Source organism: Sylvia atricapilla, chromosome 9 (genome assembly GCF_009819655.1).
Source record: "Sylvia atricapilla isolate bSylAtr1 chromosome 9, bSylAtr1.pri, whole genome shotgun sequence".
NCBI classification, from domain to species: domain Eukaryota; kingdom Metazoa; phylum Chordata; class Aves; order Passeriformes; family Sylviidae; genus Sylvia; species Sylvia atricapilla.
Genome location: NC_089148.1, coordinates 4,637,943 through 4,663,436, shown reverse-complemented (window position 1 = coordinate 4,663,436; position 25,494 = coordinate 4,637,943). Strand labels below are relative to the sequence as shown.

General features: G+C 44.4%; 1 protein-coding gene across 6 annotated transcripts in view; it reads right to left on the bottom strand.

The window, feature by feature from the left end:
* Positions 1-6,917: 6,917 nt before the first annotated feature.
* RC3H1 (ring finger and CCCH-type domains 1) overlaps positions 6,918-25,494 on the bottom strand; it is a 55,351-nt gene continuing 36,774 nt past the window's right edge. For 2 of the 6 annotated variants that reach the window (XM_066324643.1, XM_066324645.1), the window contains exon 20: positions 18,108-25,035. In XM_066324643.1, the coding sequence (XP_066180740.1) occupies positions 24,882-25,035 (154 nt within the window). In that variant the 3' untranslated portion in view covers positions 18,108-24,881. Of the gene's footprint in view, positions 7,430-7,612; positions 7,678-8,025; positions 8,420-8,524; positions 8,663-8,948; positions 9,165-10,916; positions 11,296-14,298; positions 14,458-18,107; positions 25,036-25,494 lie in introns of those variants that run through there. The other 4 variants (XM_066324644.1, XM_066324646.1, XM_066324647.1 and 1 more) reach the window with 3 other exon arrangements.

The following is a 25,494-nucleotide window of genomic DNA, read 5'->3' as shown; positions in this document are numbered from 1 at the left end:
TTTATATTTTAATCCAGTTATAAACCAAAGTATGACAGCTTGTGAAATGATGTCTCTTGGAAATAGGGGGAACCTTTTTTTAGGCGGGAATTCTGAAAGGTCTTTGGTGACAAAAACATGGATAGGAGTAAAACTTAAGAACTTGTGCTGCTGAGGAGTTGCAGCCTTGAAAGGATTTGAAACTTGCTGGGTAAAGTTGGATAGTGGGGCCTTCTGAAGGTGTTCTTCATGGTCTTTAACTGTTTTGTTGTAAAACAAGGACGTTCTGGCAAAGCTAGAAATAAAAGGGGAGAAAATAGCAAATCAGACTGTGGTCTAGCACAGCTGGGAGCTGGGGAGGAAGCCACAAAACCAGCCACTGATGTATTTAGTGTCTGATTTAAGGTTTTAGGAAACGAGCCATTGCTATTTACTGATGTCTGGAAGTGGTTGGGGGTTTGTTAATAACTTCTGTGAAGGTGCATGTTCTGCTGTCACCAGTGGGAAGAACTAATGGGTTCAAAGTTAAGATCTTGCTGATTTTTCTGTGCCAGGGAATAATTACCTTCCCGAGGAATTAGCAAGTGCTAAGAACAAATTCACCTCTAACGTGCCTCACAGGCTTGGCGGCAGCTCTGCTGAAATAAGAAGAGAGCTTATCTGTTTTCAGCCCTGGCTGGTGCTGGTGGCACTGGAATGGCACAGGGGGATGGGTAGAAAGGTGGAACAGCAGCAAAGCATCACTGGGAAGAGGTAGTGCATGGATCTGGCTTGCCATGGATGCTGTGGGCAGGGAAATGCTGAGTGTAGAAGCTGCACGGGGGTAGGACATGCAGAAATGCTGCTGCCTTGTGAGACAGGTGTCCAAAGATGCCTATCCTGGCACAGGACAGCTGAGCAGCACCAGTGCTTTCCTTGCTGGAGCTGTGAATAGTAAAGAAGGAAAAGGGGTCAGGCCCCTGCTGGGGCAAGATTTGCTGTGAGCATTTCAAAACTCTGTTGGGAGGAACTGAAGGGTGGGAAGTGAGAGGTGGAAAGGGCAGGACCAGACTTAAAAGTGCCATTTTCTGAGTTTTCTAGCAAGTGTTGAAGACTGAAGTTTTTGTTTCAGTGCTTTCTCCTTTACCTATATCATTTTTCCTGTTTAAACTCCACAGCTCAGGGGAGGGTGCAGAGAAGATGGAGCCAGACCCTTCCTGGTGGCACACGGTGGAAGGAGGAGCAGCAGTAGGCAGCAGTTTATACAAGGGAAAATCAGGTTAGGTATGATAAGACACCATCCCACCATGAGTACAGTCAAACAGCATTGGATCAGGTTGTCCAGAGAGGCTGGGAAGTCTCCACCATGGGAGAGTGCAGCCTCCAAATTCCTGTTTCCATTAGACTGCACCAAGCTGTATTTTTGTTACCTTTCTTTTTCTTTTTAGTTTTATCATGTAAAATGGGCAGCTTTACTGGCCTTCCTAGTTCGTATCAGTTAAGCTTTTGATACATGTTCAGGTATTTTTAAATACTGCTGTGTAAGTTCCTTATTTAATCTGACATATTCTGATTTATTATTTTACTGCAGTTACCTAAGGCAGTACTTAAAAAAATCAGTGCATTAATTTTTTTGCAAACTTTCAGCTTAATTTTTGGTAATGTACCTAACACCCTTCCCCTCAGATCTATTGTGAAATGGCTGCATTATTTTTATACTGCAGTGAGGCTTATTTATTTAAAGCTTCCCATTACCTTTGCAGTCAGACCCAATACCATTGGCTATGAAACTGTGAAACTAATGAGAAATGAAAAATTGAGTTGGATTGATGAATTTACTGCTGGTCCTAAAATGCAGAAAGTGGCGGCATAAAAATATAAAATACAGTTGAAATTAGTTACTCAATTCACAGAATCACAGAATGGGTTTGGGTTGGAAGGGACCTTAAAGCTCAACTTATTCCAACCCCCCTGCCATGGGCAGGGATGTCTTCTGCTAGAGTTCCAATAGAAATTACTGAGTCTGGGGCAGGGGGAGGAGCCACAAAACTAGTCTGAGAGAAGCAAAATTTTAACTTGATGCCAATCGATTGGTTCCCCATTTGGTCAAGTTTTAAAAGCTGTTTCTTGAGGTTTCCCTGGCTCTGCTCATTCATCTACACGTCTTGGGCATTGGTTTGATGCAGGGGTTGATGCCTCTGAGAGTATTTTCTGAGAGTTTCCATGTCTAAAGGAACTCTCTGAATGACTGTGAATCTTTTCTTGAATCCTTCCTTGCCTGTGCATTGGTAACTGAACACAGCTCTTGCCTGCAAGAGGCCGGTAGGAGGAGGGTGGCAGCTGTGGGTGACACTAAGGAGAAGTGGACAGTGCAATTCTCAGGCTGACAGATTGGATTTTGGGAAGGGGCATCAAGCCCCACTGTGGCTGCCCCCAGCCCCAGGGCATTCTTTCAGTTTGTTTGCAGAGGCTGTTCACCGGGCAGCCAGGAGCTCTGCCAGAGATGCAGGGAAGGAGGGTGTAGGTGGCATGCAGGCACTTTTCTCAAGTGTTAGAAGATTCCCTAAGCCAGGGTTGTGCCGGTGGGGCAAACACCCCAGGTGGCACTGAGAGTAGAATTTTGTCATACCCTTTGCTGAAGACTAATTCCTTGGGCTCCCCTAAGGCACTGGCCTGCTCAGAAAGCTGACACCAGACAGTTTCCAGGGCTGTGTTGTCACGGGGGAAGTGCTGGTAAGGAATATTGGGATGGGAGAGAGGAGTTCAAATGAGGCATGGTTCTTTTGTGTTGGTGGGTAACATGGCTGACATTTAGGACAGGCAAGAGCAATCCTGGGTGGTAAAACAGACTTCTCTGAATAAGGTCTTTTAGAAGCTGCATGAGGAAGAGAATAACATGCCCCTGTGTGTTCTTGCAGTAACATATTCCTCGCCTCGTGCCCCACAATTGCAGGGAGAATTATCGAAGGATGAGAAGACTGGATCAGATGTTAATTCATGGAAATGGAAGCAAGGTATTCAAAGCACTGCTTTGGTCTGAAAAGGGAAGGGAATGAATGCAGTTTTCCCAAGCCTCTAGTGTGTTAGACACTAGATGAAGCTCCCATGAGCTGTGGCCCTGTTGTCCCCAAAGCTCCCCTCGTTTCCCTGGTGTCACCCCACCTTTCCTGCACAACACTGTGAATATGATATCTGTAGCTCTTTTTAAAACTTTGGATTTTTCCATTAAAACTGCTCAGAGCAGGAAGTGCTGTCCTACTGCAGGAGCAGATGGGATGTGACCCCCAAACAGGGCACAGATAGTTGAGTAGTGGGAGAGAAAATTTAAAGAGTTAACGAAAGAAGTGCTTTGTACAGCAATTTGCTAATCATATTTATCTTGTAACAAACCTAACTGACAATCAATTTCTAAAATACAGAAGCCTCTTAGAGGGAATAGTCAAATATCTTCACCAGAAAGATTTAACTGGGATAACTTAATAAAGAGCACAGGATTTTTTTTCCTCTTTTTTCTTTTTTTTTTTTTTCTCTTTTCTTTTTCTTTTTAGCAATCACTCCAGAAATGGAGTCACATTAAGCAGCAGTGTATTCACAGGACAGTAACTACCTCTCTCTCTCGGGGTGCTGAGGTTACCACACTACACACTCTAGCAGCAAAGCTTTCACTTTAAAGAGATTTGTTTTCCTTACCTCTGTGTTTCAGAAATGCAAGTCTGCTCTGTAAAGTGACTCTAATGAAAATGGCATCTGGCAGGAGCATTGGGAGTCCCTCGGTGTCCACAGTCCTTCTTGGCCTCCAGTTCCTTACTGTGACCCTTTGCAGGTTGGCCATGGGGCTGTGTCACTTCAGGAGGACTTTGTCACCTCCTGTGTGCGGTGTGACAGTGAACTGTGAGACCACTTTCCTGCACTGGGAAATCAGTTAATGGTGGGGAAGGTAAAAGGAGAATCTATCTCCCTCCTGCCTCCAAGGCAGCAGCCAGCAGTTTTAAAAAAACAAAAAAGAAAAAAAAAAAAAAAAAGCAATAATATAAAATGCAAACACTTTTGTATGTTGTTATTAGTCAGCAGATCTGACTGCAAATTTATATATATATACACACATACAGAGAGGAAATCTCTCATGTGAAAAGGTGCCATTTTTTTTCTAAACAGAGTCCCTTTTCAAACTAGAACAGCACTTTAAATAAGTTCCTCTTAAAAGAAAAAAAAAAAAAAAAAAAATTAAAAAGCAAACCCTTTTCTGCCGCAATGCACTTTAACTGGTCAGATGAGTCCAGCTGTGGCTGGCTTGGGACACAGCTGTATGGGCAGGCAGCTCCTGGGCAGCCACAGCTCGGGGGGAGCAACGTTGCCAGAGCCTTGGGCATGGCAGCTCTACCTCCAGCAGCCCCCCAGGCCAGCAGGGCCCCCACACTGCCCAGAGCAGCCCCACCGTGCCCGAGCACTGCTGGGGCTGCTGGCTCTTAGGGGACCTTGGAATCTGTCAAGAGAAACCCGCCCCTTGCCTGTCAAGAAGATTTAAATCCCATTTTTTAACAGGTCAGAAGTTGCACCCAGTTACAACCCAGCTGGCAGCCCAGGGCTGAGCTAAGCTGAAGAGCAAAGCCAGGAGAAAGCTGTTACTGGGCTTGGGGGGTTTTTCCATAACAGGAATATGGAGCCCTGGTCAGTTCCGTTCGGTTTTTTTTTTTCTTTATTAATCCAAGTCTGTGTGTCCCACATTGATTCTGCTCTGAGCTGGTTTGCAGAGTAACCATTTGTAACAGAAATTGTGCTGTCACCTTCAACTAGTGACCTATAAATCAAACCTTTTTAGGACAGGTGTCCTAACACTCAAGACTTACTTTCACAGTTAAGAAATTTCCTGCTGTACTAATTATTCTTTTTTTTTTATTATTTTATTTTATTTTTGGTTGCAGTCCTTATTTCAAGAAAAAAAAAAAAAGTCAGTGTTCAGACTAGTCTGGAGTAGGCTGAAGAGTAAGCCTGCTGTAACTTGTGGATATCAGACTGTTCTTCAGTGATTTTCCAAGCTGTTTCCAAACTGGCCCTCCATGACTCCTTCCCTTTTCCAGCAGGCACTGGCAGCTCCGTGGCCATTGTGTCCAGGGACAGCCAGCACTGCTGGAGGAGGGTGGGCAGGGGTGGAAGGGGAGCCAGAGTTGTGAAAGAGGGAAATAAAACCAAGGTAGAGGGGACTGTACAATTGCATTGAAAGCAGTTTAGCAAAAAGCGCTCTCGTTGGACAGCTTTAAGAACAATGTGAATGAAAACTTAGCAACTTGGGTAAGAATCTTGGAAAATTCTATAAATGTATACTTGAAATTCTGTTTGTATTAAAAAAAATGCATTTTCTTCTTTCTTTTAACACTGTGTAAAAGAACATTATGCATGTGAGTGGTTTGAGAATTAAATGGTTTAATACTCAGATCCTTGTCTGTGTCTTATAGCCGACTGGTCCTGACCCAATGTGGATTTTCCACATGGTCCCAGCAGTGGGCAGCTCCACACTGTCCTAAGCTGAGCAGCTTGAGAGAGGTTGCACAGTGCCAGGCTGCTGTTGCTGGTAACTCAGATGGCTTCTGTTCTTTTTGGATGAGTTTTGTCTCACCTCTTCAGCAGGCTCAGCCCTTTTCAGTCTCCCCAGGAGGAAGAAGCCCTGTGCTCTTGCTGTAGGCCAAATTTTGGATGTTTTCCCAGCTGCCTATGGCAGGGGAAGCATTTTGGTTCAGTGCCATGTAGGGAGACCCGGGCACTACCTCAGCCCTCCTGTTTCACCAGTGTCCACCTCCACAGCCAGGAGCACGACTGAAAAAGGCAGAGATTACAGGAGGTTGTGTGTGTCACTCAGTGACATTCACAGACAGAAGATGGGATCCAGCAAGGAAAGTCACAGTGGTTACTGCCAGAGGAGGGCAAGGAGAGGAAGAGCTGCTTTCTGAACTCTGTTTATTTTTCAAAATGTTTCCCCTTTTCTCCCAGGGTCCCAGGCCTTCACAGCTTCTTTCCAAGGTACTGCTCCAGGGCAGCATGTCAGCCCTAAAGGACACCTCTCAGATGAGTGCAGTTTGCCAGAGCCCGTGGGACAATGGAGGAGGTGGCTCTGCATGTCCCAGTCACACACTACTTGCACAGACACTCAAACAATCCTACTGGGAACAGGAAAGAGTCAAATCCCTGATAGTTTCAAAAACTAGACACTCAGTGACCAAAGATGTGACATACCTGCTCTACCCAAGCTGACTCCCTCACTGCTTGGCTGCTCTGGCAATTCCTGCCAAGAGAAGCCTTTACAAAGGTGGATATTTCGCTGGTCCCACAAAATCCAGAGCAAATGGCCCATTGGGGAGTACAACCCACTGTCTGCACATACCACTTCCATCACCTCCTGAGGACAGGACTGTGCTTTCACTGTCTGGTTTGAACCAGCTGACTGAAATGGAGAAATCTGCATCTTCAGGACAGCCCTGCCAAAGGTCCTACAGCAGTATAGCCGCCCTGAGAAGATAAGAGGTCTGATCACATGTGTCACCTCAGCTCCTGGAGTAAACTTGCAGGTGAAATAAATAATACATTTTAATCAAAGTTACAGGTACTGGTTACCTTACCCATCATGGTTCATGGGCACTGCTGCTACAATAACTGTTAGATGAAATCTAAATATTCAAAAAGGGTTTCAAAGCCTTGGCTATGCCAGACTGTCACTAGTGACTCTCAGCACTTGGGCACACAGGACACACCAGAGCTGCTGGCAAGCAGGGCACAGCTGTCTGGCAGCTCTTCCACCCACAGGGCGCTGCAGAAGGGTGTTCCTAGCCCAGCCAGCACAACCCTTAGGCTCCTGCTGTTGCACTCACCTTTCTGCTGTGGGGCCCCATTTGTTGGAAAAGAAGAATTTAAGTAAGTCTAGAAAGTGGCTTAATGTAAACTGTGCATTCAGAGAGCAGTCTGTCACATACAGATCTATAGGTTTTAATGAACCAAGTTAGAGTTACAGAGGGTTAGGCACAGGAAGGACAGCAATGCTGGACTTGGGTGCCACAAAAATACTGGTGCCAGATGAAATTCAGTTTTCCTTGCCACGGAGGACAGGCCAGGTGAGGTGACCTGTGAGCCCCCTCACCTGACATGGGCAGGGAAGAGCAGGGACAGCCCAGCTGGATGCAGTCCTTCCCTGCAGCTGGCACCAAACAGCAAGAACAACCAGCCCAGGAGCAGCCCATGCTTTGTGGCAATACCCCACCTCCCCTTTTCCCAAGGCAGAGGAGGGAGAAGTGAGGCCCTACCAGCCCCTTTAGGAGCAAGGATCAGCTATCCTGCCCATGAAGATGACGGTGTTGAGGGAAGCTTCCCGGATGAAAAGCAGGAAGGGCCTGTTGGCATTGAAGATTTTTCTGTTCATAGGGAAGGAACGGCCAGAGATGGTGACAGCTGTAGCAGCTGAGGCCTCGCTGCCTTCCTCATTCACCTGCCAACCAAGAGAGAAGAGGAGATTAAAATACAGGCATTATGCAGCATGGAGAGGGTTTACCCTCCTCCTCCACAGAAAGCAGGGGCCAGCAGCTCCCTCCAAAGCCTCATACTGCTGAGAAGTGAACACTGCAGGCTCAGAGCTATTTTTCCCCTTTGAACAAGAGGAAACAAAGCTCACCTCAAGGAAGGCTTTGTGGAAAGCGTCAGACACGTACAGGTCCGTGCGGCCCTCTGCAATGATACCTGAAATACAAAAATACACAAAGGTAAAACTGCGAGTTTAGAGACAGCTCAAGAAAGAGCACATTCACATCCTTCATGGCCTGGGATCAGGCAGAAGGCATGGCTGCCCTAAAACAAAAACATCCTCCTCCACGTGCAACTGACTGCTAAACTGCCACATCCTCAGTGCAGAGCACGGCTGAGTGTCCATGATGGGACTTTACCAGAGAGTCCACCACTGACTGCAGCAACATATAAATGCATTCACGTCCTCATTCCTCATGTGCTGCTGCACCTACTGCCCTGCCATCTAGAGAGGAACAGCTGCTCCTCACCTCTACCCTACACAGCCCTATCTCCACATCTCACCTGGGAGTCTGGCACTTTCTGGACTGAAGAGATCTTCCAGCCCCATTTTCCTCAGCTTTTCCTTGACACTGAAGCTGTCCTCCACACGGAAGCGAGGGAGGTAGACAAAGAGAGACTTCTCCTCCATAGAATCTATCCAGCCCTGCAGCTTCTCCGATGTCAGGTTTCGCTCCACGTTTTCCAACGGTGTCCCAACACTGGGCAGGACCAGCACCATCGTGATATCATCCCCTTTGTAAGGTAGCTCCAGCACCTGGACTTTGTCCTGGGGAACGAATGTGTAGGGGAATTTGGACTCCTGGTACATAGTTGGGACTTGGCAGGTCTCACCATTGGTTTTATGAAATATATCCAGCTTTGTGTTTGGAGCTGGGAACTGCGATTTCCAGTGGCCCTAAAAAAGGAGAGGGTGGGGAAAACAAACATGAGCACCAATGTCTCCTGCAAAGGATGTGTGCTGCTCCCCAGTTTTGTTAGTCCCTTAAAATAAATGCTGTACCTTAAAATAAATGCTGTTGACCAGGACCAAGACAGTGAGATCATCAATACCACCTTCTGGGATCACTTCTGTAATGCGCCTCTCTGTCTTATTAGCCACCCACTCATTAATGATCTGCCTGGAAAGTTCTGGCTTCTCCTAAAAGAAGAGACCAAAAAAAGGTTAAGCCAAGGGTTTTAAACACCTCTTTGTACCTCTTCTGCAGGAGACAGGTTCACAGGGTACATGCTGGGGGATGACAATGAAGCTTAGGTATGAGGAGTGGCTGTGGATAAGGTGAGCTGAGCTGCATCCCAGATTCCCTATTCACTGATGTCCCACACACCCAGAGCAGTGCACCTCCTCTGGGCAAAAGACAGGGATGGACTGGGGGTAGGGGTTGGAACCAAACAAAAAAGCAAAATCCAGAGTAGTTCAAACTCACTTTGAAGTTCAAGGGCCAGAGTTTTGCTCCATAAACTATTTCACTGATGTTCTGGTAAGTCTCATTGAAGACCAGAGATTTCTCCCCGAAGAGACGGTTGGCTGATACCAGCTCTGAGGATTTGTTTGCTTTCTTGTAAAGGCGGCAGTTCAGCTTGGCAAAGAAGAAATGGATCTGATCTGATGTCTTCTCCGAAATGGTGTCAAATCGAAAGACCTGGACAAGCCAAACAGCAACAAGGAATCCATGAGGACGCTCCTGTGCTCCTGGGTCCCAGAGAAAATGCTGGTGCAGCCCTTGCCTCAACAGCAACAAATCCACAGGCCCTCAGAGCTTCATCCTCCATGTGTGAAGGATGGAATTTATAGAAATTCCAAATTTATAGAAAATCATCACATCACCAGCCCAAAGACCTCCTTTGGAGGGTCCAAATAGAGCATTAAACTCTGCTCAGATGCGGAGGTGCTGCTCCTCTTTCCAACACCACTTTTCTTGCTCCCTATACCCTGCCTCTGACTGGTCCCTGCTTCCCTTTACGTGCTGTTAAAATTAACATGGTGTTAATTTCAAGTTATGACAGGGGGACATAACCCCCTACCACACCCCAGGGATGAGCACTGCACCAACAGGGCCTAGAAACAGCTCTGGGGTCACACCAGGTCACGGGGAGACCCATGTGCTAAACCCTCCTGTGACAATGCTAAAGGCTGCTCCTTCCCAGGAGAATTCTCATGGCCTGTTGAATACTTCTGTACGTCTTATCTATTTTTACAGGGAAGGGGAATATGTAGCAATCATTTTGAGGGTAGATTTTTGCAGCCCAAGGAATTTTTCATCTGTTCCTAGCTGCCAGCTGGAAGGACAAGTATGATTTGTCTACTGCTATCCAACCTTAGGGCTTTAAGGCACAGAAAATCCCACAGCACATTGCTCTTTCTGAACCTCCAAGATCTTTGGCACTGTTTCCTGTAAGGAAAAGCTGGTGTCAGCAGCCATTTCATAGGAAAAAGGAGGATTAGGAGTGTAGGTGTGGGTGGCTCAATGGGAGAAGGTTCCCCTTCCAGTGGGAAATGCACAAATGAAGATTTTGGAGATGTGGTTATAGTGGCTCCACTCGGGCTGTGTGGAGACACCCCAATATTATTTGTTCCTGAGGCAAGATCTGTAAGGACAGCAACAGAGGGGACAAGCAGAGCAGGTTGATTCACATCTCCTCACTGCAGGGAGAAAGGCTCCTCTGGGCTGATGTCTCCCACTGGAGAACAAGGTATGGGCAGCATCAAACCCCACATAGCAGGTAAGCTGTCAGGTGAGTGGGCCCGACATTGGGAAGGGTGCTGGGACAGGCAGGGAGTTAAATTAGTCACATGGAAGAGCCAGGACTTAGAATTACCTCTTAGTCTGGGATCAGAACTATCCCATGAGTATAGGGCCAACAGGTGGAGGGAGAGTCTCCCCATGTACAGGCTCCCCTGCCCTGGAAGTCAGGTAGACTGCAAGGTCTCCTGTGTGCCTGATTTTTGTCCCAAGGAAGAGAGAAGGAATGTGAAAAAGTCCCTCTGCCAATGGGACTTGATATCATGGCTTTTCCTGCTTTTTACATAAAGAAAAGCTTAGCTCAATCTGCAAGAAGCAAACTCTTGCCATTCCCTTCCCTCACCTTCCAGATGGGCTTCCTTTCCTTCAGACAAAAACTAATCTCTCTAACCCAAGAATGCTGGATCCAAGTAGGGAGTAAGGGAAAAGAGCTGGGATCTAAACAAATCCAGAGACAGGGCTTGGAGCAACCTGGTCTAGTGGAAGGCGTCCCTGCCCATGGCAGAGGGTGGAACAAGATGAGTTTTAAGGTCCTTCCAACTTGGGATTTCCTTCCTAAGGCTAGGAGCCATCTTGACCCTGAGAGCAGCCCTTAAACCTTTCCTGTTTTTCAGACCTGCCACAGGAAAAGGCTGAGGAATCTCCACCAACCTCCATGAGCTGCTGGAGGGTGCTGCCACAGGCCCCAAGCTTGGTCATGGCGAAGGCTGTGGAAATGCTGAGGGGTGACATGAAGATGTTTTCCCCATTGTCCTTGGAGTCAGCCAGGTACTTGTAGAAGATGACAGCAAACCGAGAGTTGGCTTTTGACAGCTCCCAGACTCGGGGGTTGGTGGACTCCGGGATCTTGTCCTTTGCTGGCTCTTGCCCCTCACCCTCCTGGGGCTTCTTCTCGGGGTTGCGGTAGATGCAGATGGGGTTCACGGGGATGTCGCGTGGCTTGGCGGTGCAGATGTCTTCCACGGCGTAGTGCTCAGGGGCAGCCAGCCCCCAGACACTGAGCAGACACACCACAAACAGATACATTGTCCTGGAACCAGAGAGAGAGCTTAGACATGCTGCCTGTCCCTGAAACCCACACTGCTGCCACAGGTCTGTTCCAGCCAACATCACCGTGACAGGAGCCCCACAGCCCTCTCCAGTTATCCTTTTGCCCTGGACCTGCAGGAAAATGAGGGCAGAGCAGCAGCACAAGCCTGCCTGTGAGCACAAAACGCTTTTACACCATGCTTTCGGTACAAGTTTGTATCAAAACGGATGATTTAAACTTTCGAGTCTTCCCCACTGGCCAGTGAGGTGGCTACAGTGTAAGCACCCTGCCAGGCTCACCTCAGCTTAGCAGTACTTCTCAGTTACTGATGTAGAACATACTATGGCAGAGAAAAAAGGTGTTAAGGAAAAGGTCTCCAAGGAAGTTGGTCCCTCCATGGACTGAGCATCTCTAGCCCCACAAAAATGTACTTTATAAGTGTATATTGTGTAGCTGGTGCATCACACCAATTCCTGTCCGAAGTTCATACCACTTCAATGCAAACTGATTGTACTTGGTACCTAAAGAGTGCAGGCTAATGGTAATTACTGTGTTCCAGCAAAAGCAGATCTCTGAAAATCTCACAGCAAGAGATAGATAATTTGTATTTCCCCCTTTGCTAAAGCACATCGAACCTCAGAATTTGAGGTAATTCTCAGTTAAAAGGAAACTTAAATATCATCTGGATGCATCCCCTGCCATAGGAAGGGACACCTTTGCTTGACCAGGTTGTTCCAAGCCCTGATCAAGCTGGCCTTGGACACTTCCAGGGATGGTGCAGCCACAGCTTCCCTGGGCAGCCTGTGCCAAGGCCTCCCCACCCTCACAGGAGACAATTTCCTCCTAAATCCCATCACTCACCAGCTCTGGCAGCAAGGCCTCAGAGCCATCCCAGGCCCAACAGAGCATGCCTACATGCTGTGGTTCTAAGGTGGCCTTTGCATGATTGCTTTGATTATGCACTCCACGGGAGGAATCTAAAGCACCACAGCCACAACAGTGTGGAATACAACTACTGGGAGGGGCTGGCAGCCTGCCCAGGTCTTGCCTGCTACAGGGCATTTTTTCAAACATGTCTAAGTTGGGTAAGTCCCTGCCTGCCTTCACATACTGCCATGGCTACCAAGCATTGCCTTCTGAGCAATTAAATTAAAAGTCACCTGCATTTAGCACTGGTGACCTCCATGTTTGTGATCTTTCAGTGCTGGTGGGCCAGCACCTGCTGGAGGGAAATGAGAGCAGCTCAAAGGCTGATCTGGGATAAGGAGACCTCTGGGTTCTTCCACACAACCCCCTGGGCTCTTGGCCAATGACTTCATCTGTGCTCCAGTTCCTCTGCAAAAGCAGAAACCAACTCATCTGCCACTGAATGCTCTCTGGAGCCCCAAGGCTGTGTGATAGCACAGCAAAACAAGAGGGACTCACTCAGGCCATGGCCATAGCTCTTGCTGGTAATGACACATAGATTATCTTGCAAAAAGGTTTAGGACAGATGCAACACCATAAAAGGGTAAAAAAAAAAAAATCTAAAAGCGGAGGGAAGTTAACCAATTACAAAAACAAAACCCAGGGCAAGAGAAAGGAAAAATATTAAGACAATTGAAAATACTCCAGGAAGTGCTATTCTTCCGAAACTTTTGATCCCACAGGAAAAGTTAGCCAGCAGCAAGCCAGACACGTTCCAGAGTTCTGCAATGCTGGGGCCAGGAGCAGAGCCCTTCACTGCCTGCAGCAGCCCTCCCTCACCCAGCTGGTCCTGCAGCTCCAGCAGCACCAACGCACTTGTGGCCAGTGCCATCATGGAAAGGACAACCTCACCACGGTCCCTGCCCTGTCACTCCACTCACCTCCAGGGAAAGGCATGTCCTGACCCTGTCTGTACAAGGACAAACAACTGCTTCTGTCAAGGCAGAAGCAGCTCGTGGTGTTTGCCATCACACAAAGTGCTGCTAATCTAATTTGTATTTCCTATTTAAAGGCCAAAGCACAAAGTGGGGAGGGCACCTCCATCCTCACCCTGTCCTCAGTAAATGAGGACTCCCTATTTTTACTCTGCAGTGAAGTCCCAACTCCATCAATTCAGGGAAGAGACAGGACTTTATGCTAATGCTTTAAATCTGCTTTAACATCCATTAAGGTTGACCCAGCCTCTGACACATCCAATTTTGCCTGTTACAGGCAGCCCCTGCTGTTTCTTGTCATAGGGTTTGGCCAAACCCACTCCTCCCTCCCCCCACAGCTCTTCAACACTCCCTTGTCCTCTGCAGCACCGACACACACTCCATGTGTCAACCTGGAAGGTATTCCCACAACAGCACTGCCTGAAAGGGCTTACTGGCAAGGGGGAATGTCGAAATTAGAAAAGGTTCTTACAAGGGTGAAGCAACAAAAAGTGTAGAAAGCCAAGAAACAAGTTTCTGATTCTAAATCAGAAAGCTCTGGGGAAGCATCAAGGAACTCCCTGCTCCCTTGGCTGGCTCTCAGCAGCACACACCATTTCCATCCCACTGTTCCATGGCTGTAGGACAGGATGATTAACTGGGCTTGCAGACCACCAGCCCCCACCCTACTGAACCTCCTGGGGCTGCTGTTAGTGGTGGGAATGTCCCACAGCAGCCACACACTGTGCTACACAGCCCAGCTAATGTATAGTAGCTCAAAGCATTTTGGGATCAATTTAGGCACTTGAGAAACTTTCCCCACTGCCTCACAGCCCAAAACCAAGAGTCCAAAGCAAACCAGCAGTGCTCTTTCACAGCCAGCAATTACTCAGGGCATCCTGACTTCATTAACTGCCCTCCACACCATGACTGGTGCAGGCTGGGGATAAAAGTCAAGCCTGACAATTCTGAAAGCTTCATGAGAGCTAGGGTGGGAGGACTCTCACTAATAGAACAAAAAGCCACTGTGGCAGCCTCTAAAATTCATAGGCTCCTACTATAGTAAAAGAGACTCTTTCAAGGAATTAATTACAATGAAAGATGAGTGGAATCTTTCTCTTACCTGCCCCTGTACCTCCAGCCTTCTGCTTTTAGGAGGTAAATGCAAATATTTGAGAGAACAGTCTTGCTTGATCCCAAAGCAGTTTCCCCACTGGATTTCTGTGCACAAACACAGCTGAGACAGCAGCAGGGGATGGTGGGAGGGGAGTAGGATGCTAAGGCCAAAGGCTGATGACCAGCTGCCGAAGGTTAAGCAAAGAGTAGGAAAAAAGAGGCAATGTTTAGTTTGAAAGGTTTTAAAGTTCAATCTGACAAGGGAGAGTTTGAGCACCTACCCCACACGAGTGACACATGCCCTCAGTTTTTGCCAACAGAAAATGAACTGCTTATCCCACGAGAAAAACCTCAAAGCTTTCAAGAGTTCGAATAAAAATCATATAAGCTATTTGTATATCTAATTTTGGGATCTTGTAGCTAAGCAAGATATTTCCCTCATCTGTCCCAAGCCCTGTCCAGACAAAAATTGGGAGAAATTGCCCCACTTCTGCAGTTTCAAACACATCCCATGTTAAACACACTCACCTGGAACAGGGTCCTCTGGGAATGGTCACAGCCCCAGGACTGCCAGAGCTCCAGAAGCATTTGGACAACACTTCCAGGCACAGGATGGGATTGTTGGGAGTGTGTTGCAGGGTCAGGAGTTGGACTCTGTGATCCTGGTAGGTCCCTTCCAAACCAGGATATTCATTGATTCTGTGACCTTTCACTTGCACAGTTGGAAAGCTGAGGATTAACAGCAGCTCCCCCAACTCCTCTCCACATTCACAAGGCAGGGTAGTCAGCAGGACTGAACACCATTTCTGATCCAGGATGCAGCTGCTCTACAAATTCTGCAGCACTGTCCCCTGAATTTGAAATCCCAGGAGCAGGCTGGCTCAGCAGGTGCTGGAGCCAGCCTGTTCCTGGCCTTCAGTAAGAGGAACATTTTCCCTTAATGGAAAATGCAATTGCAAACTGGTTTGGGTTAAGTAGAAAATCTTACTGTATCAGTATGGGACACAGTTAAATGGGACAGAGATTGTGCAGATAAATTGAAGGCTAATGACAAAAGAGTCCTCTGTGAGAAAGGAAGGACCTGAAGGTTACTTCAGGTGGCTGCTGGTTTAATTTTTTGAGGTAATTGACATGCTCACAGATGCCAGGGTTTTCAGAGTGATTCAGATGCTCCACACCCAGGCAGACATCCAAGCACAGGTTTCCATTTACCCAGTGCTCAGAGGTAATTTAAAGCAGTAAAACCAACAGCAAACAACGATGCACATCTCACAGAGCTCCCAAGGCATTTATTCCAGGGTAGCTGAGTAAATCTACCTTTTGAATGCAGCATGTAAATGGTCATTTATGGCTTGTTCAGCTCCAGCACTCACACCTGAGCAGAACTATCCCTAAGGAAGCACCCAAGATGGCCAGTGTCTTAATACAAACTGTTAGATGACTTGTTTGCTCTAACAAAGGGGCTGTTTTACTCCCAAAGCTGCTGCTCCCAGACCCAAAGCAAAGATCAGAGGCTCAAAACTAACCAGCACCAAAGCCTGGCAGCCTGTGGCAAGCCAGATGAAGCATCATGCTTTGGTTTTAGTTTCTCCCACATTTTTAGTTCTGGAGGAAGGGAGTTGGAGTTCACAGTTAGGAGGAAGGAGGTTACAGAAACAACCAAACACATCCTAGCTGGAAAGAAACAGTTCTTAAAGTTATACCTGATTGGTGAGGAGAAACAGAAATGGCCTTAAATTTTGTTTTGTGCTTTGGGTGTTCACTGTTGAGTTTCATGGCTACGCACAGGGAAAATGACTCCTGCACACACAGAGCTAGATGGGATCAAGGAATTTTATAAGTTAGCCTTTTCAAGATTTTTTCTGTCCTGCTATCCATATCCAAAGTGAAAAACAACAAAAAAAATCCAGCAGGTACCATCCACTCGAGCCTGGTCTCCCCTCTTTTCCACATCAAGAAACTCAGCAAGTTTCCCCCAATCTCTCTTGATGCAGAGCACCCACCACATCCTTCCAGAGGGATCTGACTCTCCACGGTGCTTCAGATCTTCCTTTTAAAAGCCAGCCACTGAAGTGAGTCACCACATGAGGATGCTGAATTCTCAGACTAGGGAGAAAGGGTAGAGGAAACCACTACCAACTGAAACGCAGTTTTCTGTGGATTTCCCACTAAATACAATTCCCTTACAGGAACTGAATGCTTCAAGTCATCCAGCAAGTAAGTGTGGAAGTGTGAGGGGGCCTAATACTGAGCAGTGATGGGCTTTAGCCCAGCAAAACACTCTTTACCTTCATCCATGGTGCCCAGGCTCAAGAACAATAAAGACAATAACAATGAACTTTATGCACAAACTCGAGGGGCAGAAGGTTATGCTTGCCCTGGAGTAGGAGAAGGAACAGTTTTTCAGTGAAGCAGCTGCTTCATCAAGTTCCAGATTTACAGACAATGACTTGTTGAAGACCACAAAAAGATGTGAAAGGAGAAGACTAAAAACCACAAAGTGGAGCTGCCTTAAAGCAGACTTTTAGGCAAGTTCCAAACCAGGCTCAGCATTAGACAAATGCTGCTCACTCCATGGTCTGAAGTGTCTGAGCAATTAACAAAACTAATTATTTTGAGTATCTTTTCTTGTTCACCTCTGGTGAACAAGTGGAGGAGCTACTTTGTTTCCAGGCCAAAAGAGAGCAGACCAAACGCAGGAGACTTGTGGCTTCTCTGCTATTTGGCATCTCTTATGCTCCAGCCCAGCAGAGAATACACACACACCTTGAGCTGGTGAAAATCTTACTCAGATGGTCCAACAGTCTTATACCTCATACAAAATTTAGAAGAATGTACACTCATCCCAGACAGAAAACAAAGAGATTTTCAAAGTGTTCTTCATTAATTTATCACTTAATAAAAACGCTGACAAAAAAGCAGGCAAGACCTTGTAGACACTTCCATCTATTTACAAACCAAATAGTGAATCACTTTTCCACTCCTTTTTCTTTGTTCCATCTGCAACTCAAAGTACCCTCAGACATTCTGTGAGAGCAAGGTGAGGCTGAGTCAGCTTTAAGAGGGAGAAAAGATGAAGAGGGAAGAAGAAATGTACAGTAGGTCTCCACTCCCTTGTTCTTTCACAGAGTGACACCATTGGTTCTGTAGGCCTGAGAATTAAAAAAAGGAGACCAATACTTATTTTCAAATCTCTGGATCCTCTTGCCTTTTGCCTCCTTCAATGCATTCTGTCCCACTTCAGCAGAGTACCTAGAAGGTTTTTCTTCCAATTCTAAAAAGTATATTGTAGGAGTAAAGACACAGGGAGCTGGATATAGAGAATTTTCTTCTACTCCTTTTATTATCTCGGTTTTCCCAAAAGGTAGCAAAGCATCTAACCTTTCCTGGAAAAGACATAGCAATTCTCCATGTACCTCTGAACATCTCCTCCATGATCAGGCCTGTATGTACAAGATTTCATAATTCCCCCTGAACTTGCAAAGAATTCAATTAATGGAATTCTTCTCATACATTCTACTTCATCTCTATGCCTACTGCAAATGTTTTGATAGTTACAAACAGTAAATACCCACAGTATCAACCCAGAGTCAGTCATTCCCATGAAAGATTGAGGATTTTTGTTTATAGGAAAGAGAAACAGGAAAGGAAAAAAACAGCAGAAGGAGAAGAAAAGCAAGGAAAAACACAAGAAAAGAACAAACAATGTTTTGTTTAGCATTGATTCATGAGAACAGCAGATGGAATTTCTCTTATCTAGGATCCTAAATAAATTTAAGAAATAGTTCATAATCTGACTCAACAAATCTCATGGTCTCCTTTATTACCTAGACTATCCTTTATTTTATTTTTTATTAAATATACCTCTGCAGGGCACAATCACATACAATCAATACGATTGGATAATTACATGAGCTCTATCCCAAGCATATATGCACCAATGTTAAAAAGTTATTTAAAAAACCAAACAAAACAAACAACCCAAAAAATAAAATAAACTCCACCCAAAAAGGTGATAATGACTGCAGAATGTCTCGGGGAGACTTGTAAGGAACTAACAAGATCAAAGAAAATTAGACTTACAAAAACCACAAAAAAAATCATATATCAAGAAATCCCACAACTGGAAGTAGATGATTTCAAAGAAGAAGTGGGAGCTGTCATATAGATCCCACAATTCTTCCTCCCTCCTCTCACACACGTCTTGCTTCATCTCTTCCTCCCCATGGCAACAAATACAAGGGGGGGAAGAGCTTAACACAACGCTACCAGTTAGAGAAAACAGCGAAAAATAGCCAAGCTACAGAACAGTTGCTAAGCTGACTTCAAGAAAAGATCCTTTTAAGCATGGAAGCTGCTTACACAGCAAGCAGAGGCTAAAGGGGGAATGGGAACTCCTTAAAATTAGGAAAAACTCTAAAAGTGATCACTTTTGCCCATGTTGATCAGCTTCATTTATGGGAGGCTGCAGATGAACTGTGCAGCAGCTGTGATGGGAATGGGATTGTTTCTTCCTCTCAGGTTGCTTTTATTAAAGGCTGCTGCCAAATTTCTTTTCATAAAGCTACAATTAAAGAGGTCAGTGCACACATCCAGTTGTGGGATCCATCTGATATACAATCCGGTTTGGATGCCAAAGACTTGTGAATACTGTCTGCCACAGAACCATTAATAAAATCTTTTTTAACATTACGAAGAAGCAAATAATTTCTTGAGCATCAAATACTCCAGAATATTTTTTTTCCACTTACACATACGTTTACCCCATATACATTTCACATGTAATTCCATCATGTCTAATGCTTTTTTTTCCCAGAGACTGCACTACCTGTTGCTTCTGTCTCTCTCAATAGCGTATTTTTCAAATTGAAGTGGACAATTGTGTTTTCCTAAAACTTGCAGTTCTTCAAAACAGCTGTATCCTGGCATATGAAAACATCCAACCAGTTTATCCAAGGAAAGCTGCCTTGTTGGATGAAGTTAGGCACCTTAAACCTTCCCAAATGCTGAAGACCTTACAATTAGCCTAAAAATCCTACACAAACTCACTGAAATTGCAAAGATTGCCTGGGAAAGATTATTTAATTATTTAAGTTACTAAGCTACAGGCATCCAATTTTGATTATTCTGGCCACATATTTTAAGCATCAAATGACTCTGATGTTCCTGATGCAGACAAATCCACATGGCCACGCGCTCTTTATATTGGGAAATGTTAGAAAAAAGCTGCAGCCTCTTTGCTTGCCACACTTCCCATGGAACAATATTACACTTGCCAATAGAAAATAAAATTATAAAGAAAATAAATGTTAAGCTAGTTCTCCCTTCTCTGCTAACCAAGGCTCTACCTGCATCACAAGAAGTGCTTTGAAGATTGTGACAACACTAAGCTGTTACATTCTTCCTCCTACAGAAGAATAAAGGCCACATGTTTACTGTAGAAGGACACTGTGCTGGGATAACATTTCCCCAAATCCCTTTCTTATGGTGTATAACTAGAATTAACTCTAGTCTCTGTCATCCCCTGACATTCCAACAGAAAATAATGCAGTTGGTAACAGGTGACTATGGAAATGAAAATTCCCAATGAAGTTTTTTGACATTTTAAGAGTCTATTTGAATAGAGAGCAAATCAATTTGTGCTACATAATAATCTGTATGATGATTTACCACGAGTAACAACCACCTATCTCTTGGCACTGCATCTGTACACAAAAGGTGGCTTAGAAGAGCTGCTTCATTTTCCTCAGAAATTCAGTTTACACTTCACTCAAGCAAGGTGGATGCTTGTCCAGTTCATAACTCCATTACCACGTAGGCAACTCCCTTTTTTTCACCCCCAGAGGAATTGTTATATCGTGATACAAGAAACTGGGTTGCTGACATGCTACCTTTTTTTTGGGTTGTTTTTCAATCAGCAACATTAGGAGGCAGGAATGGAAAGCTGTGTTTTGGAAAGTGAATGATGACAAAATTTGAATATGAAGGTAACATCATGGCACAGCAGCATAGCTCTGTGTTCCTTCTATCTACCCTAGGACCAAAACCACTTCTCCATACACACACAGACAAGCACGAAAACTTGCACACTGCATATGTTTGGATCTTTTCTCCCATTTTTGAGCAGAGAAGGTGGCTGGTACTCCCACTGTTGAGCCTCCTGAACACTGGCATGGTATTTCTTGGACCATAAAAGCAGGTCTGAAAGAGCCAGTCCAGGAAAGAAACTTTATACTGGGGGTGTTTCAGATGACTGTCCTGTAAGTCTGTTTTGTAATAGTCCAAAATTATAAATGGCAATGGAAATGAGGGTTTATGCTACTCAGACTTTAAGAGATTTCTCTTGGAACCTAAAAACTTTAGTAATAAGTCTGTGACAGTTTGAGTAGCTCAAGGAAGGGAAATGTCAGCAGCTTTCTTGTATTATTAATAAAAGCCTCAATCCTGGCCCTTTCTAATATAAAATTTGCCCCATCTTACTCAATCCATGCTTTCAAGAGACAATATCATCACAAGTTTGGTTCTTCCACATCTAATTTAATGCAATGCTAGTGTTTCACAAATCTTTTCAGTCCCAGTGGACTTAAAAGTCAGTCACCCTTTTAACACAGATTTCTCTTTTACTGTAACTGAAGAAATTTTCAATCAGTATTCAATTTAGAAACAGTTAAAAACAAGGCTTCTTGGATTATAACATTTCTAAGTTCCTTCTCCCTCTCTAAATGAGCCATTCAGTCAGCTGAGAGAGTGCATGAGAGACTGAAAACACACCACAACACCTCTGATACATCTCAGTACATTGCAAACTGTATGACTAAATGGAATGATTTTCCACAATTCAATGTATGGGCAAGGCTTGACAATCATTAACTTCTGGAAATTGTTACTAGGATAACACAGTCAACTCACAATACCCTACACAAATGTCTGACAATCAAAATGGCTACACCAGGGGGAAAAAAAATGTAAAGCACAAGTCTTTGGCTCTCCTTTAAAGAAAAACAGCAGTTTACCATGTTTATACAGATCCCCTGTTTGCCTACCAGTAGGGGCAATATCACATTTGTGCATCACTGAGTAATAACACCATTAGAAAAGGCAACTTCACAGAAGTTATTGGCTAAGCGAATTCATTTGAATGCTCTGTTTTGAGGCAGCAAGCTGTCACTGTTACACAATCAGGGAGGGCTGGATGGGCAAACCACAGGAGAAAAAGAGCAAAAACAGGGGAGACAGCTCAGAAAAACTCCACAGAGAAGAACTTGAGAAGAACACGGATAAAAGCGCTGCTAGTTTGAAAGGTGCTCTGATCTACAGAAAAAAAAAATCCTACTCTGGAACGCGACAGCATGCAAGAAGGGCAGAAGAAAAAGTTTTAAACTTCTCCTATTAAAAAAAAAAGAACTAGGTGACAGGACAGACAGATGAGATGCTGACAGAAGGAGAGAAATAACATCACAGAATAAACAGACATCACCTATATACTGACTGAATCACTGACACACTGAAGCTTAACCTACCACTTGAAGCTTCCTATTCTGAAGGTTTGTCCATGCTGTCCATCTGGCTGAAACACAGATATTAATGAGGGTTCAGAGTTGTCTGGGGTAGCAGAAAATTTAACCTACCTACCAAAGACACAGCAGTGCCCTGCCACCATGGTTATAATGCTGCTTCTTGCCCAATAGAAGGAACTAAACCACTTGGTAGCCAAGACCAATTTCACTGAGGTGGCCAGAATTCCTGTATGACTGGGACAATGATGGGCTACAGGAATGAGTGTAGGAAGATACAGCCACTCCAGACATCTTCATGCTTGTTAGGTGTAAACATCAATGCTGCCACTACATATACAGTTATCTGTCCCCCCTGGTCTCCCAGTTTTTCCACAAATCTGGAACTTTTTAGGTGCAATTTCCAGACAAAAACTTAAGAGCATGCACTGCATTTTGCTGTTGGATTTGTTTAATCAACTAAACTTCTGCAAAAAAAAGGCAGAAAAAGGGAAAGACGAGGAGGAGATGAAGCAAAGTCAAAAATCAATACTGTTAGCAGATGTCAAACAAACTATTTAACAAGCCAAACTATAATTTTGGGCAAACAGGGCATTCACCTGGACACACTGATCACAACAAGGACATTATGCACAAAGTACACCACAGAGAGCTGGATGAAGGAGAAAAAAAAACCCCAGTAAGGTCTCCCTTCTAATCCAGACATTTCAGAAGCATTCATCATATGTAGGCCAGCAACCTAAATAGTGCTTACTGAAGAATTCCAGGAGAAAATGTGGAGAAAAGAATAATCCCTAACCTGGTGAGGGAACTAGGAAGTAAAAGGTAAAGAGTTTTTTGCCCCTCCAGATTTTCTTCCTAGTATTACAAATGAATCTGTCGCGTGAACCTATCATAACCATATTTGAAAATTAATTTCACAGCCACAATTACTACAGTCAAAAAAAGGCACATTCTGGGCTTGTCCTCCTAGATTAGAATATTGCACTAATTATCTTGACTAAGATGAGCTCCCTGTGTTAATAAAGACACAGCAGGAAGGAGCAAACTAATTAAAATTAAGGAAAAGTCTGACCTGAGGGTGGTGCTCTGCACTGAAGGATGAGAGGGCCCAGGGCCTGTGTCAGGTGACTTGGGAGCAGGCAGCCAGGAAAAGACCTTCATCCTCCTCATGCTCAGAGCTGAGAAGGGAGGAACAGACCTGATGGGCTCCCAACTATATCACTCCAGTTCTGCTTGGCTCCAAAGGGAGTGGCTGGAATGCTTGGCTTCAAGTAGGAGATAGAGATGGATAGGGGCAAGGGGAGATGAAGCTGTTTCAGTGCAAAGTTGATTCTTTGCAAAAAGTTAAAAGAGGTGTTAGAAAAAAGCAAGCTTCAAACTACTCTAGGCAATTAAGAGGCCAAAGGTCAACTAAGAGTGAAATAAACCCGTGTTACGACACATGGAAAATGTGAGGGGGTGTGCTGAAAAATGCTTTTATTTTCATTCAGTGCTTCTACCTCCCAGACATTTGATCACAACAGCTGCGCTCATGCGAAAAAATTCTTAAAACATACCCAATATATATACAGATATAACTATGTATATATGTATATATATATTTATATATAAATTTTTATTTAAATAAAAAAGAAAGCTCGAATCCCAAGCCAATATGTGTATCAAATCCTTGACCAGCCAGGTCTGTAGGGCATAATCAAATTCAATGTGAAATAGTATATAAACGCGGTGCCTTGACTGGGCAAATTAAATAATTGCTACTCAAAAGAGTCTTCTGTTTGGACTCTCCTACTGGTAGGCAATAGTGGGACTGTATCCCCTCCCACCCCCCCTTTTGTTTTATTTAACAGTATGATGAATGCAAAGCTCAGCCCAAGGTTGCTATAACCTCAGCAGGAGTTAAGGTTAAGGAAAAAAAAACTAAAACCCAAGAAAATTTATTAACTCTTGCTTTACCCAACCAAAGCAATGCAGTAATTTATTACATAACCAGTGCTTTCCCACTTAGTAGTCTAACCCAGAAAGAAAAAATGAGGACAGGCCAAGAAGGTAAAGAGGGAGCAGCACTTGAAAAATCATTTTCAAGAGGTCTTCATATCCAGGATCTTACCTCAGCATATGCCAAAAAATTAAAAAAAAAAATGTGCAGCAAGAACAAAATCTTTAATTTAAAAAAGATGATCAAAAGATGCTTATGGCTTCTCTGGCTTATGCCTACAAAGCATTTACTTGGAGAAGTATCAGATCTATCAGGCAAAATTTGCTTCTCAGTACTTCTGGCAAGATCTGTGCTGCACGTTCAGTGGTTACTTAGGTGCAATTCTCCCCCCATAAAACAGGAATTCAGGGTGGATTCACTGCAGCCCTGACAAACTGCAGCTTGATACTCAGGTGTCAGATTCTAATATACACAGATCTTAAACAGTGGCAGCTTTTAAAAAGGACCACACCTTTGCAAAGACCCTGTCATTTGTAGTTTAAATTCAGCGATTTAAACAAGAAGCTCAGGTTAAGTTCCTGGCCACAATGGGAGGAATTGCGTTAAGCATGAAGTTTGCTGCACATCTTTTGACACTGCAATTCACAGCTACTCTCCAACTCTCATTCCTTGTTTACCCTTAAATCATACAAGGAAGTGGCCTAATTCTTTTAGTAAAGTAATAAGGAATTATGCACTGGGTATGTAATAATACCAAAATAAAAGAAAAAACCTACTTCATTAAGATCATACAATTAATCAAACAGAGTATATATATAATATCTTTTTTTTTTAAGCCCTGGGATTCAAGGCGTCCAAAGTTATTAAAATAAAGTTCATTCACAGAACAAAAACAAATTTAATTTGAATTCCTTGCAGATACTGCTAATTTTCATTTTTTTAATTAAAAAATGCGTTAATGTGAACTATGTGCAGGATTTGTTTCTAGTAGTTGTGTTTGTGCACATTGCCTCTGGACCTGCTGCTCTGCTACTGCTGCTGCTCCTGGGTTTCTCCAGTGATCCCTGGAAAAAAACACGAGATGGAAGCTGCCACACCCCAGCAGAAGGAACTCCCGGGTGTGCTGGCCTGGTTTCATGGAGCAGATGTGGGTGTGACTCCTGCTCGCTGGGAGTCATGGCCATCTCCTCCTCCCTCGGGCTCCTCTGACAGGCTGAGAGATGCCATATTGTTTGACAGGAGGCCAATGTTCTCTTGGGTCAAAGCTGATCCATTTGGAACATCACTGCTGAAGGGAAGTTGAGGAGAAAGGGGAAGTGGGTGAAAAGAAGCAATTACTGAGATTTTTCCTTTATTTTTAAGTAAGAGGACTTCTGTGTACACATTCCAGTATATTTAACCTAGCTAATAATAATTTATCCTTTTTTTCCTTAATTAATAAAAACCAAACCATTGTTTTGATTACATTACTTTCACAGCACCACATGGAAAAATCAGTTCCTGCCCTGGACATGTCAATCTGATGGTGCAGTGCAGAACACCAGAACTGGTTAAAAAAGAAGGTGCAGACTTCTTCAGCAATAGTGTATTTATTCAGAAAATGCTCATTCGGAATAAATATTAATATTCCTAATTGCTCACATGAAGTTACATTAACAGCCAAGCTTCTCTGTTTTTCTTCTGTACTGGCCTGAATACATGTAGATGCTTGTGGCCATTAGAAAATATTTGCTGTAGAGACTTCCAG